This window comes from Chlorocebus sabaeus, chromosome 21 (genome assembly GCF_047675955.1).
Source record: "Chlorocebus sabaeus isolate Y175 chromosome 21, mChlSab1.0.hap1, whole genome shotgun sequence".
Taxonomy (NCBI): domain Eukaryota; kingdom Metazoa; phylum Chordata; class Mammalia; order Primates; family Cercopithecidae; genus Chlorocebus; species Chlorocebus sabaeus.
The window spans coordinates 43798084-43812417 of record NC_132924.1 but is presented as its reverse complement, the minus strand read 5'-3'; the positions used below and the strand labels follow the sequence as shown (position 1 = coordinate 43812417).

General features: G+C 40.2%; 1 protein-coding gene across 1 annotated transcript; it reads left to right on the top strand.

Moving 5' to 3' along the window:
- The first annotated feature begins 231 nt into the window (after positions 1 to 231).
- On the top strand, positions 232 to 906 carry LOC103226425 (rRNA methyltransferase 3, mitochondrial). The gene is given in 1 exon segment (XM_038004382.2): positions 232 to 906. A coding segment is annotated over 1 exon segment (675 nt).
- Positions 907 to 14334: the final 13428 nt, after the last annotated feature.

The following is a 14334-nucleotide window of genomic DNA, read 5'->3' as shown; positions in this document are numbered from 1 at the left end:
GCAAGGGAAGATACTGCTGAAAGGTCGCAGGCTCCTTACAGACGCTCTCAAGGCTGGAGCTGTGCCAAAAGTTTTCTTCTCTAGCCATCTATAATACATAAAGAAGCTGCTCATCGATAAGCTGAAGGGTGTCAGCCTCATTAAGATGAAATTCGAGGACATGAGGAATTGGTCCAACCTAGTAATGCCACAAGAATAATGGGGATTTTTGCCAAACCTGACCATGTTAACATGACATATCCAAAGACTCAGCTTTAGCACTCACTGCCTTTGTTATTGATTTGTGACAATCTCTGTGACCCTGGGAATCTGGGGACAATTCTGAGATCCCCAGCTGGGGCAGGCTGCAGCAAAGTGTTAGTCATTTTGAAATGTGTGGATGCCTAGGAGCCCAAAGTGCTACGGGTGGGTATGGGTGTACTTTTCCAGGTGCCCATTATCAGTAGTCTGAAAACAAAAACAGTGGCAAATTACCTGCCCCCTGACACCCAGGTCTGTTTGGCTGACAACCGAAGCCTTTATGCTGAGGCTCAGATGTCTAATAAAGACAGTGACTATGGCTGGGTGTGTGATTGTCGATTCCTGAAGTTTCACAAGTACGAAGAAAAGGAAGGTCTAGAAACTGGAGCCAGTAAAGGTTTGCTACCTGTTATTGAGGTTCAGAGTTATGGCTTCGACTGGACAGAGCCACCAGCAGCTGCAGTGGTTGGCAGCGAGACCTATGGCATGAGCCTGGATTCTCTGTAGTTGGCCGAGAGCCCTGGGGGCAACAGGCTGCTGATCCCTGTTGTACCTGGTGTGGACAGCCTCAACTCAGCCATGGCTGCACGCATCCCGCTTTTTGAAGGGAAAAGACAACTGTGGGTGAGGGCGGAACACTTGAGCAGGGACAGGAGTTACCACTGAGAGGGGACACAGAAGTTCTGCTGAGGACATCTCCAGCTCCCCCTATCCCAGCACATCGTTAAGAGGCTGACAGAGTCGGAAACTGTGGCTTCTCAGCTGATGACTGTGGCCTCCATGTTCAGGAAGCAAGAGGTAGGCATGATACCATCATATGGTTGTAGGAAAAATCAGAATTTTCATAAATTTCTGCTATTCCTCAGAAATAGCAGGTCAAAATCCTTCCTGAGAACCCCCATCTCTTCACTGATTTTGAGGTTATATCTTTTTTTTTTTTCCCTTAGTGACAATGCAAATAGGGGATCCACATGACTCTATAAGTGTGTTTTAAAAATTGTCCACTGAGAAGCATTTTGTGCCCAGAAAGCTCCTGAAAGCATCCTCTTGGGCAGGGAGGAATTTGCTCCACCAGCTGGTGGGTGTTTTACAATCATCAAGCACTGGTTATAGGTCATGGCAAAGTCACTCACATGTGATCATTGGTCAGTGGTAAATAAAATAAACTATAAAGTGTAGAACCAGCAGATTACATTGAAAAGTTCTATCTGTGTGGTTAAAAATAAATAAATAAAATAAAACATGAACGTAGAGAAATCCTTTCTAACTATGACTCAAAATCTAGAAGCATTAAGAGAAAATATTTTACTTTGCAGCTCTTATTGCCAAAGGGATTTTTATCCAATGGAAGCTGAGCGTTTCCTCACCAGAGCAAGAAAAATCAGCCAGAGGCATCTGGGATGAACCTTGCAGCTACAGGACCAGTACCCAGACCATCTGTGAGATTTGGGCAAAACTGTGTCCATCAAGTGCAGCTTACCTCTACCCCTCTCAGTGCTGCCCACCTCACTGAACTAGGATTATGCCTTTTCTTCCCTACTAGTACTCCACCAAAATTAGAGTCTCTAGTCTGTTTCTCCAATACCCAGAGGCCCTGCATAGAATTTACTACCACTTTTCCACCAAAGGCCACATCCTATTCTAGAATTCTCCATACTATTAGTCGTTAACTAAGGACCTGCTTTAAAATAATAACCCAGAATCAGAACGCCATCAAATTGACTTCTTCTGGTACTTTTGCTTCCTTGTACATATTTATACTCTGATATGACATGGACCCCTTGCATTACCTGTCATCTCTAATAATTACTGCACAATTGGTTCTTCTGAAATAACGACTCCTGTTAGGACCAAGAGTAGGACTTCTTTCAGCTTTGCATTTTGGACTACTAGCTTGGTTTCCTCAGTGTTTTACTTGCAGTGAAGTCACTCTTCTCAATGATGCTTTTCCCATGCAATCCTGCCTTTCCTTTCCTGTGTCCAGTCCCCATGGCTAGAATTAACTAGCTTTCTTTAATTACCAAATTGCCTTTCATTATGCTGTCGCAGACATCAGAGCGCTCACCTACATCAGTTCTTTCTTTCTGGAAACGTGATGCATTAAACTTCCCTGCCCACCTTTTAGTTAGGTGACATTGTCTTAGGTCAAGTTTCCCAGATCCAATCTGTAAGACAAGAATGTATATGCAAATGATATATTAAGGAAATATTCTCAAGGAAGACTGTAAGGATGTGATAGAAGCAAGACAGAGAATGAAATAAAGCCAAGAAAGGCAGAAGTCCCACACAGGGTAAGCTTTAGGAAGATCCCACAGGAGAATTTTGGAGGGCAAGCAATTTCTCAGGGTTGTCCCAACCTGAAGCAAGGGAGCTGAGCTAATATTCCTCTACAAAACAGCCTCTAATCAATAGCCACAGCCAGGTGCTATGGCTCACGCCTATAATCCCAGCACTTTGGGAGGCTGAGGCAGTCAAATCTCTTGAGCCTAAAAGTTCAAGACCAGCTTGGGCAACATAGTGAGAACCCATCTCTATAAAAAATTAGCTAAGCATAATGGTGCTCAACTGTAGTCCCAATTCCTTGGGAGGCTGAAATCGCTTGAGCCTGGGAGGTCGAAGCTGCAGTGAGCTGTGAACACACCACTGCACTCAGCCTGGGTGACAGAGTGAGACTTAGTCTCAAAAAAAAAAAAAAAAAAAAAAAAAAAAAAATTCAGCAGCCACTTGAAAGTATGCACCAGGCATTTCTGGCTCTTGGTGCAAAGGGGCTCCAGTAACCCAAATGGAAGCCATTGAAGAAAAGTCACAGGTGCTGGCCATTGAATACATGCCAATCAGGGATTTAAGCCAAGGACAGACATTGTCTGTTTCAGGTCTCAAGTGAGTAGCTCTCTGGCCAATGATTTCTGAATGGAAATTATTGATCACAGTGAATTTCATTTTCAGTGTGCACTCCTCCAGCATTTTTTTCGCCTTCCTTGTCAATCTAGGAGTCCACCTGCTTTAGAAAATGCAGCATCATAAGGTGGTAGAGTCTGGTCAGATTGCATCTTTGAGTTAAGCAGGCAGAGCCTTCTTCTGACCTATGTTAGACATTTCTATTAAGTGAGAAATAAACTTAGTATGTGTTTGTTATTATAGCACATCCTCTCCTATCCTGACTAATATATATCTCATATATGCATTTTTCATTCAAAAATATTTGCTGAGCAAATATCATATGCTAGATATTATGCTAGAGAATATAAAGACAAAAAAGAAATGTTCCTTTTCCTCAGAAAGTCCCTTATCATAATAGAGTCTAGTTAGTGCCGTGATGGAGATAAGCGGTGGGACCCAGAATGCTATGTGAGCAATGAGTAGAAGACTCTAAATGAGACAGCAAGGCAGGCAAGGCTCCTTAGAGGTTCCATATGAGTCATATTATAAAGCATGAGTTAAAATTAGCTAGAAAAATAAGGGGACTGGGAAAGGAAGGTCAATAAAAGCAGCCAGAACATGAGATGCAAAGTTCTGATTTGTGAAGGACAAGATACACTGATGACTCACTAATATATAACAACGTACAAAGTAGTATTTTGATCTTTTTTTTGTTGTAGCTTGGCCTGTCAGATTGAACCATAGACTAGTTAATTGACAGGAAGTAATTTCAAATGATAGGCTACTTCATAACCTAAGGCAAATTATTATTTTACTTCTCTGTGTCCTGTTTACCTATTCTGAAAGATGAAAGTACTGACCTGCTTCATGGAGATGTTGTTTAATTACTATTCAAAGTTGCTTTGAAAGTATCAAGCCCTTCTCAAACAAAGTACTAGTACAATTTTCTTGGGAGCTGTGCTAACAGATGACAGTGTAGATTTAAATCTTTAGACTGGAATAAATCTAAAGAAAAAAATAATTATTGATTCCATTCCACTAATATTAGAGAACTTTCTACTTACATGTCTTTAATTATCTCAGGCTAAAAAAAAAAAAAAATGGTAAAGGTATGATTATTCCATGACAAGAATAGGAAAATTTTTAAAGTTACCATCACTGGGCCGGACATGGGCTCATGCCTGCTATGCTAGCACTTTGGGAGGTCAAGGTGGGCAGATCGCTTAAGCTCAGGAATTCGAGGCCAACCTGTATCAGGGAAAACCCCACCCCCGATATTTATCATGGGTTCTTTTCTATTTCCCTAAGCATCTCAGCTGGTTTGAGAAATAAAGGGAAAGAGTAGAAGAGAGAGAAATTTTAAAGCTGGGTGTCCAGAGGAGACATCACACGTCAGCAGGTTCCGTGATGCTCCCTGAGCCGTAAAACCAGCAAGTTTTTATTAGTGATTTTCAAAAGGGGAGGGAGTGCACGAATAGGGTGTGGGTCACAGAGATCACATGCTTCACAAGGTAATAACATATCACAAAGCAAATGGAGGCAGGGCGAGATCACAGGACCACAGGATGGCGCCAAATCAAAATTGCTAATGAAGTTTCGGGCATGCATTGTCATTGATAACATCATATCAAGAGACAGGGTTTTAGAGCAGACAACCTGTCTGACCAAAATTTATTAGGTGGGAATTTCCTCATCCCAATAAGCCTGGGAGTGCTACAGAAGACCAGGGCTTATTTCATCCCTTCAGCTTCGACTCTAAGAGGCGGCCATCTCCACAGGGGCCATTCATAGGCCTACCCTCAGGGGCGCATTCTCTTTCTCAGGGATGTTCTTTGCTGAGAAAAAGAATTCAGTGATATTTCTCCTATTTGCCTTTGAAAGAAGAGAAATATGGCTCTGTTCCATCCAGCTCACTGGCAGTCAGTTTAAGGTTACCTCCCTTGTTCCCTGAACATCGCTGTTATTCTGTTCTTTTTTCAAGGTGCCCAGATTTCATATTGTTCAAACACACATGCTCTACAAACAATTTGTGCAGTTAACGCAACCATCACAGCGTCCTGAGGCGACACTCATCCTCCTCAGTTTACAAAGATGACGGGATTAAGAGATTAAAGTAAAGACAGACATAGGAAATCACAAGGTTATTGATTGGGGAAGTGATAAATGTCCATGAAATCTTCACAATTTATGTTCTTCTGCCACGGCTTCAGCTGGTCCCTCCATTTGGGGTCCCTGACTTCCCACAACAAACCTAAACAAGCAAAACCCCATTTCAACAACAACAACAAAAAAAATTAGCTGAGTATGGTGGAACGTGCTTTTAGTCCAGGCTACTTGGGGGACTGAGGTGGGAGGATCGCTTGAGCCCAGGAGGTCGAGGCTGCAGTGAGCCGAGATCCTGTCACTGAACTCCAGCCCGGGTGACAAAGTGAGACCCTGTCTCAAGAAAGAGAAAAATGTTACCATCACTGGAAGGGACTTCCAGGGAACAAGTACTCAGATGACCCATTTTACCCTTTTAAATTTAAATGCAGATGATGATGATAACTAACATCTAATTAGCAAATAGTATGTTCTAGAACTGTTCTATATGTTTTTCCATGTATAATCTTTGGAAATTATCTAGGCAACCTCATCCCTAGATAGTAAAAAACCTAGACAGGTTTATTACTAGCTCTGTCTCACAGATAAGGAAATGCAGGCGCAGAGAGTTTAGCAATGTGCCCAGGGCCACTCATTAACCCTGATGGCTCATGGGTTTAGTGGTATTCCTGAGTACTCGTGTGGCTCTGAGAAACTGTTTCTCTGTATTTTTTTTAAAACATCCACAATTTTCCTTTAGGGCTCATGGGAAGAACAGTACCTTTAAGGTATTTCTATACTCGTGGTAAAATTTCTGCTTATATGACTAGATTAATAAAAGCAATTATCTTAGAAGGCAAACTATATAGAAAATTCATCTGAATTCAGCTTTTCCCTGACCACTTTTATTGACAGTACTCAGTCGACCCATCTGTTTCCCAATTTAGCTTCCCTCAAGATTGTGGGAAATTTCTGATTTTTCTCGGGAACAATTGTGGATATGTCTTTTTTGTGCACCACTATTTCTGAAACTTCTGCCCACATTTAATGCCACTTCCTTATTAGGAATTATAATTATTAATGCCACTGTCTTACTATTGTCTCTAATTTGTCTCTAGAATTGAGACAAAACCAGAAACCCTGCCATAGTTTCATTTTACTGACCAAACCAGTCCCCCCTTTCTTCTTTGTCCATGCTGGGATATGAAATTGAGCAATAATACGCATGAAAGTAATCCCCCATATTTTCTGTTTTCTAAACACCAATAATATGCACCTTCCTGTAGCATATTTTTAGTATTCTCAAATGTATTGATGTATGGAAATCATCTATGATTTACAGACTGATCAAATAATATTAGTATTGCTTAATGTTTCCCTTCATAGACTTTTTTTCTGAGGCCCCCATTCAAACTACAGCTTTAAAGAAAAGCTAATGTCAATCAAAATTCATGTGAATTATAACTAGCAGTGTGTAAGCAGTATAATCGATTAGATCAATCTGAAAAGATGCAATTATGAAAGCAGAACTGTGTCTGCTTCTCTAGTGGCATGTCTAATTATTTTTATTTGCATGGAATACTAGACATTTAATAATTAAATGTAGATTCACTTATAGAACAGTAATGCAAACAATAGCTAATATTTATTAACCACTTACTATGTGCCCAGCACTGTGCTAAGCATTCAGTTTGCATGATTATCATCTAATACCTCCCAAACTCTATAACCCATATCATACATGTATATATATATATATATACTTCATATGCTAGTTGATATGCTGATTAATAGATGGCGGAACGTATTCCCATTATATAGACCAAACATGTTTCATTGATATGGTTTTATGAGGGCTATGACGATTTATCTAGTCACCCTACATTAACATGCAGTTTTTGCACTTATCGTCTATTTCATATAGAAAATATCTTTTGTTCTCTAAGGGTTAAATCATTTATTCCAGTGAGTTCTATCAGGAAAACTAGCCTGACATTTAGCAGTCTTTATCAAGAGTCAAAATTTACCAGAATGAACCATAAGGAGAGATTAGAGGAGGAAAGGATTGGGCCTGGGCCTTAGGATCTTTATCAGTCCAAATAGCAGCCAACCAAAAGACAGTATTAGGGTGGAAGAGGCATAATTGGGAGTACGAAAGAAGGGAAAAGAAAAAAAGAGACACAGCTTTGGATGAGAATCATAATATTGGCTAAAGGCAGATATCATTTCCATTTCACACAAGGGGAAATTAAGAGATCAATAACCACACAAAGTTACACAGGTGGTAAAGCCTGGAATCAAATTCCAGAAGAAGCCTGATTCCAAATTCTTTCTACCATTTATTATTATCATTATTACATAGGAGTGCTGCCTGGATCCGCTGTGTTTTTGCATTGCAAAAGTCTAAGGTAAGTTGACTTTCTAAACCCTTCTTTAATCAACCTAAATCTAGGTTTTCTCATGTCTTTTGAGATTCATGGCTAGCGTCGGGTAGAAGTAGTTAGGGAAGAAAAGCTAAAGCAGTATAGCCTAGTGACGAAATCTACGGACTCTGGAGTCTAAACTTTTTGAGTTTCAAATTCCAGCTTTGTCACTTACTGACTGTTCTTTCCGACAAGTTACTTGAAAATAGCTTTCCTTATCTGCAAAATGAGCACAATAATAATACTAATCTCATGGAATTTTTTAAAGGAAAAAGTAATAAAAACTGCAAAGCATGTAGAAGAATCCTTTTCACACAGGGAGTGTTCAAGTCACGTTGTAAGATATTTCAACATAAATGGTAAGACACTGTTAGCATTGGGCATGGAGATGAAAACCAAGAAGGCAATGAGGATAGAAATCCTCTAAAATAGACAAGAATGGCTTCATGAAAGTGACAGAAGAAACAGAAGAGATGCAGAGGTATGTGTTGGCAAGCTGACTGAGCAAATAAGATGTAAGTGTTAAATAATGAGAAGGAAAAGAATGCAGTTTAACAATGTAGAAATTTCTAGGGACTAGGGAGGAAGCTTGCTTTGCCTCCATTTTGGCTGTTTACAGAAGCAGTGGAAGGCAAGAGCTTCACAGAGGAAGCTGTAAGAGATGCAAAGATATGGGAGGAGTTTAGAGGAGATGGAACGAAGCTATAGAAACAGACAGGATTAAACACAGGTTTGCCCTCAGGGGACTGGGCCATGGGAGTCACAAAAATACAATGGAAAGGAATGTTGAAAGAGAATTTAATGGGAGGAAATGAGGATAATAAACTGGCCCTGGGAAAGTGGGTGTGGAGGATAAGAATGAGGAAGTATTAGAGAAGAAAGAAGTAGGAAATTATATTTGGCAGAAAAGAGTTAACGACCTATTTTCCATGCTCTGACAGGCTTAAACATAAACCAGGTAAGTAGCCGGGGTTAAGAATTAGAGTAGTTGGCCAGGTGTGGTGGCTCACAACTGTAATCTCAGCACTTTGGGAGGCCGAGACTGGAGGATCACTTGAAGTCAGGAGTTCGGGATCAGCCTGGCCAGCATGGTGAAACCCTGCCTCTACTAAAAATACAAACATTAGCCAGTCATGGTGGCAGGCATCTGTAATTCTAGCTACTTAGGAGGCTAAGGCAGGAGAATCACTTGAACTCAGGAGACAAAGGTTGCAGTGAGCCGAGATTGAGCCACTGCACTCCAGCCTGGGTGACAAGAGCGAAACGCTGTCTCAAAACTAACTAAATGAATAAAATAAATTAGAGTAGTCAGGTGGCAGACAAAATAGAATTTTTCAGAGGACATATTAGCGTTGGCTCTCTTCTAAATCTTTATGTCATAGACACCATCTGCTTGACCCAGAAAAGCTCAACTCTACCATGATATACACACACACACACACAGACTTGATCCTTGTCTATGCATGAGTAGTTAGATGCAGAAATCCTTTTTCTACTTGTGACTAGGTGCGAATTTGGGGTAAGAATGGCTGTTCTCAATTTTTGCAACTGTCTGGGTTCTTTTATAGCTACTCCATTAATTTTAGGGGTTCTGACAAGAGAATGGTTTTAGAGTAATCTAGTTAAGGAGGTGAAATACTAGCTTTCTAGATCTCATGAAAATTAACTGCTTTATTTTATTAATTTTTTTTTAATTTTTTTTTTTTTTTTTTTTTTTTGAGATGGAGTTTTGCTTGTTGCCCAGGCTAGAGTGCAATGGTGCAATCTCGGCTCACTGCAACCTCTGCCTCCTGGGTTCAAGCGATTCTCTTGCCTCAGCCTCCTGAGTAGCTGGGATGACAGGCATGCGCCACCACGCCCGGCTAATTTTGTATTTTTAGTAGAAACGTGGTTTCTCCATCTTGGTCAGGCTGGTCTCAAACTCCCAACCTCAGGTGAACCACGCATCTCGGCCTCCCAAAGTGCTGGGATTACAGGCATGAACCACCACACCTGGCAATTAACTGTTTTTAAATTTGAATAGTTCACACAGTCAACTGTTTTGACAGTGATCCTACTGAGTGGTAGAAGCCTCTGACCCACAGTGTAGATGTAAGTGAAACAGGAAGACAAATAGATTATGATTGAAAGAGTTGGGCCGAATACAATATAATATAATATAAACTTTTTTTTTTTTGAGACGGAGTCTTGCTCTGTTGCCCAGACCGGAGTGCAGTGTCATGATCTCGGTTCACTGGAACTTCTGCCTCCTAGGTTCAAGCAATTCTCCTGCCTCAGCCTTCCAAATAGGCTGGGACTACAGTGGCACACCACCACGCCCAGCTAATTTTTGTATTTTTAGTAGAGACAGGGTTTCACCATGTTGGCCAAGCTGGTCTTAAACTCCTGACCTCAAGTGATCTACCCGCCTCGGCCTCCCAAAGTGCTGGGATTACTGGCATAAGCCACCATGCCCAGGCTGAATATATTTTTGTTCAAGGAATTTAGAACATAAGACATTCTAAATAATTTGGCCTTTTGTCTGTGAATAATTTGCATATGTTAATATATTAAATATACTTTTTCAAAGACTATTTAAAAAAATATAGCCAACAGATAATAACATATATAACATCTTTTACTTCCAGTAGTCTTGTGCTTTACTCATTCAATAAAACCCTTTTTTTTCTTTGTTGCAGAACTTCCAAATTTATAGAGACATGGGCTCTACAAATAATGGATTAAATAGACTCTATAGTGAAGGTCTTTGGTGTACATGCTTAATATGTGAGACATTTAAAAATCTTGGACTGATAAGGTCATTTTTATATTAGATATTGAACTGAATTTAAATCTCAACTCTAGGTGGCAGTTTACACCATCACTTACTTTAGTTCTTTTAACAAGCAGTAGATTCATTCACAGTTTTTCCATGAATGCATAATTTTGTGTAAAAATTAGTCCCTGGCTCTCAGTATCTGTTAAAAATAGATTTGATTTTAGGAATAAAATCATGGCTTGAGATGCAGGTTTTCCATGTATCTTGTCATTCTTGGTTTCATTAAGCCGACAGAATAAAGCAGAAGAAAATAGATAAAAATGGATGTTTTAACCGAATTTTTTGGAGAAATATAATATTTTAAAATCATAGCAATAGTTTTAAATCAAGATTGTGTTTCTATCATACAGAATAGATCTTAGTATGAATAGTTTTTTCATGAATACCCTGATTTTCGGAACTATCAAGGATATTTGAGACTCCGGGTTTTCTGAGATTGTTTAAGCATATTGATTTAATTGAAGGAAAAACTGGCCTATAGAAAAGGAAAATGACTCATAGCTGTGTTTCTTTGCATCTTATTGATGAAAATAGCCAAAGTTGGAGTTTAATTGGGTTGTCAAGGACCAAAATACTCAAGCTGCCCAATTAAAAACAATATATCGGCGGGGTGTGGTGGCTCACGCCTGCAATCCCAGCACTTTGGGAGGCCGAGATGTGCGGATCACCTAAGGTCAGGAGTTTGAGACCGGCCTGACCAACATGGAGAAACCTCATCTCTACTGAAAATACAAAATTAGCTGGGCGTGGTGGCACATGCCTGTAATCCCAGCTACGCAGGAGCCTGAAGCAGGAGAGGTTTCGGTGAGCCGAGATCGTGCCATTGCACACCAGCATGGGCAACAAAAGCAGAACTCCGTCTCAAAAAAAAAAAAAAAAAAAAAAAAAAAAGCATATATCAGGCTAGGCATGGTGGCTCATGCCTGTAATCCCAGCACTCTGGGAGACCGAGGAGGGTGGATCACTTGAGGTCAGGAGTTCGAGACCAGCCTGGCCAACATGGCGAAACCTGTCTCTACTAAAAATACAAAAAGTAGCCAGGTGTGGTGACGGGCATCTCAAAAACAAACAAACAAACAAAAACTCCCCCACCACATACCCCAATAGTCCTGCATGAGGCATTTTGTCCTGATTTATATTTGCAAGAGCCCCAATGATAGGATACACAAAACAACTCCTGGGCACTTATCACATAAAAAACTTGCTACACTTCACAGTTCTTTCATTGTTTCAGTTCTAGCAGGAGAAAAATGCACAAAGGATTTAAATTTTGTCCTCAAATTAGATTTTCTTTAAAATGGGGGTAATAACAGTGTGTTGTGAGGATGAAATAAGATTATGTTTGTATACAATGACTGGCACCTGGCATTCTGCATATTAGTTATTCTTATTTTACTATTCTTATTTTTATTAACAAGAAATGTTAACTATAATCTCAGAGAGACTGGCCAATGTGGCAAACTCATGAGAAGATTTTATTTAGGGAGTTGCAAGCCTTTGGCTCCCCTGGGCCTATCCCTGTCTCCATACTCGCCTATGTGTAAAAGGAACATAGGAAAAAGCCATATGGCATGGGCGTAGGGGGTGAGGATATTAGTCACTGGAGTGTGAAAATTAACAATTTCCAAAATGTGTCTAATTGTTTATAAAAATGAATACAAAATTATATTTGGCAAAACTTGGAATCGTTTCTGCATTTCTCCTTGATATATATGTGTGCGTTATGTGTATGTATATATATATATGTGCATATATAATATAAATGCATATATATTTATAATATGTGTGGATGGAGAGAGAGGTATACATTTTAATGTCATCACCATCTGCACTCTCAATTTATTGAATGATATTCTTCAGGATTTATGTAGAAATCAAAGGTACCAACCCTATTAATGGAATGTAATCTCTCATTTCACTCAAGTTCCATTTCTAAATTATTCACATAAATATGTCTAAATAAAAACATCCTTGGCCTGGCATGGTGGCTCACGCCTATAATCCCAGCACTTTGGGAGGCCGAGGCGGGTGGATCACCTGAGGTTGGGAGTTCAAGACCAGCCTGACTAACATGGAGAAACCCCATCTCTACTAAAAATACAAAAGTAGCCAGGCATGGTGGCACCTGTCTGTAATCCCAGCTGCTTGGGAGGCCGAGGCAGGAGAACTGCTTGAATCCGGGAGGTGGAGGTTGCAGTCAGCCGAGATCATGCCATTGCACTCCAGCCTGGGCAACAAGAGTGAAACTCTGTCTCAAAAAAAAAAAAAAAATCCTCTATCTTACAACAGAATTGATCCCCTATGGCAGAGTTCCCTAACTGGCATGCCACATAGGAATAAGTAATAGCTATATTAACGTGTTCATCCTTGAAGGCCTTGGGGCTCCCAGGTGGGGCCATAGCAGTTGTGCATGGGGCCAGTTGCCCTCAGCAGTTAAAAGCCTCATCTATTTAACCCAATGTGCTATAAAAATAATATTACTTCTATGCATAGTCTCATGTGAAAAAAGTTGGAGAGAACTATTCTAGCATCACCAGGTATTCTCATTATCAAGGTCTGAATATATTCCCCCATTGCCTGTCGAGCAAAGGCCAAACTTCTTATGGTGCTATTCAGTCCCTACACCACCTGGCTCCAGGCTGCCCTTCCAGGTCATTTGTCATCAATATCCTTGCACATCCCACATAGGGATGCAGTGTTTCCACCTCATTTCCAAATGCCCAAATCCTACATGGTTCAAAGGCAACTGTCTCTACACAGTCTTGATTCCACCAATCAGAATGAATCTCCTCCTTTTCTAGAGCATTTGTCACTCTGTATGGCTATTCTCATGTTCTACAATAATTTAAATCTTGGTGTTAACTAGGATTAAGCTCAGCTACACGTAACTGAAAATTATCAAATTCTGCAAAATAATAATAGCTTAAACACATATATTCTTTACTCTTTCACGTACTGAAGTCCAGAAGGAGGCAGCCGAAAGCTGTTTCACTGCTCCATGGTGTCACCAACTTAGGTTCTTCTGTCTTGTTGCCCTGCCCTCCTTGGCACATGGCTTCAACCTCAGGGTCTAAAATGGTTGCTCAGGCTGGGGTCATTGTATCCACAATCTAACCAGGATAAGAGAGGAAGAGAGGAAGAAGAGCATCACCTCTGCACTTTAAGGACACATTCTGAAAGTTGTATATACCACTTCCATGTATATTACATTAGCCAGGATTGAATCACATGTCCATATCTAGCAACCAAGGCAGCTGAAAAATGCAGCCTTTATTCCATGTGGCCATATGCTGAGTTTAACAATATAGGGATTATATTAATAGGGCATAAAGAGAGGATGATATGGTACAACTATTGATCTCTGTTCCATTTACCTATAAGAAGTATAAACTTTTTGATCTATATTTGATTAACTTTATAATATAAATCAATACATTTGATCTATATTTGATTTAACTTTATAATCCTAGAATCAGGAACAGTGTCATATATATTAATATTGAATGAACGAATACATGGATAAGAGTAAGGCATGAGGATACTAGTCCTCTGCACTTTTACTGACCCTGTCAATTCGAGTGACGTTGAATATTGAGCTTGAATACATCTGGCATCGATTTTATTTTCTCTTTATTTTTTATTTGATTTTATTTTTGAGGCAGGGTCTTGCTCTGTTGCCCAGGCTGAACTGCATTGTCACAATCATGGCTTACTGCAGTCTCAGCCTTCTGGGCTCAAGCAATCCTCTCACCTCAGCTTCTTGAGTAGCTGGAACAGACATGTGCCACAACACTTCGATAATTTTTTTTTTTTTTGTAGAGACAGGGTCTCATTATTTTGCCCAGGCTGGTCTCCATCTCCTGAGCTTGGGCAATCCTCCTGACTCAGCCT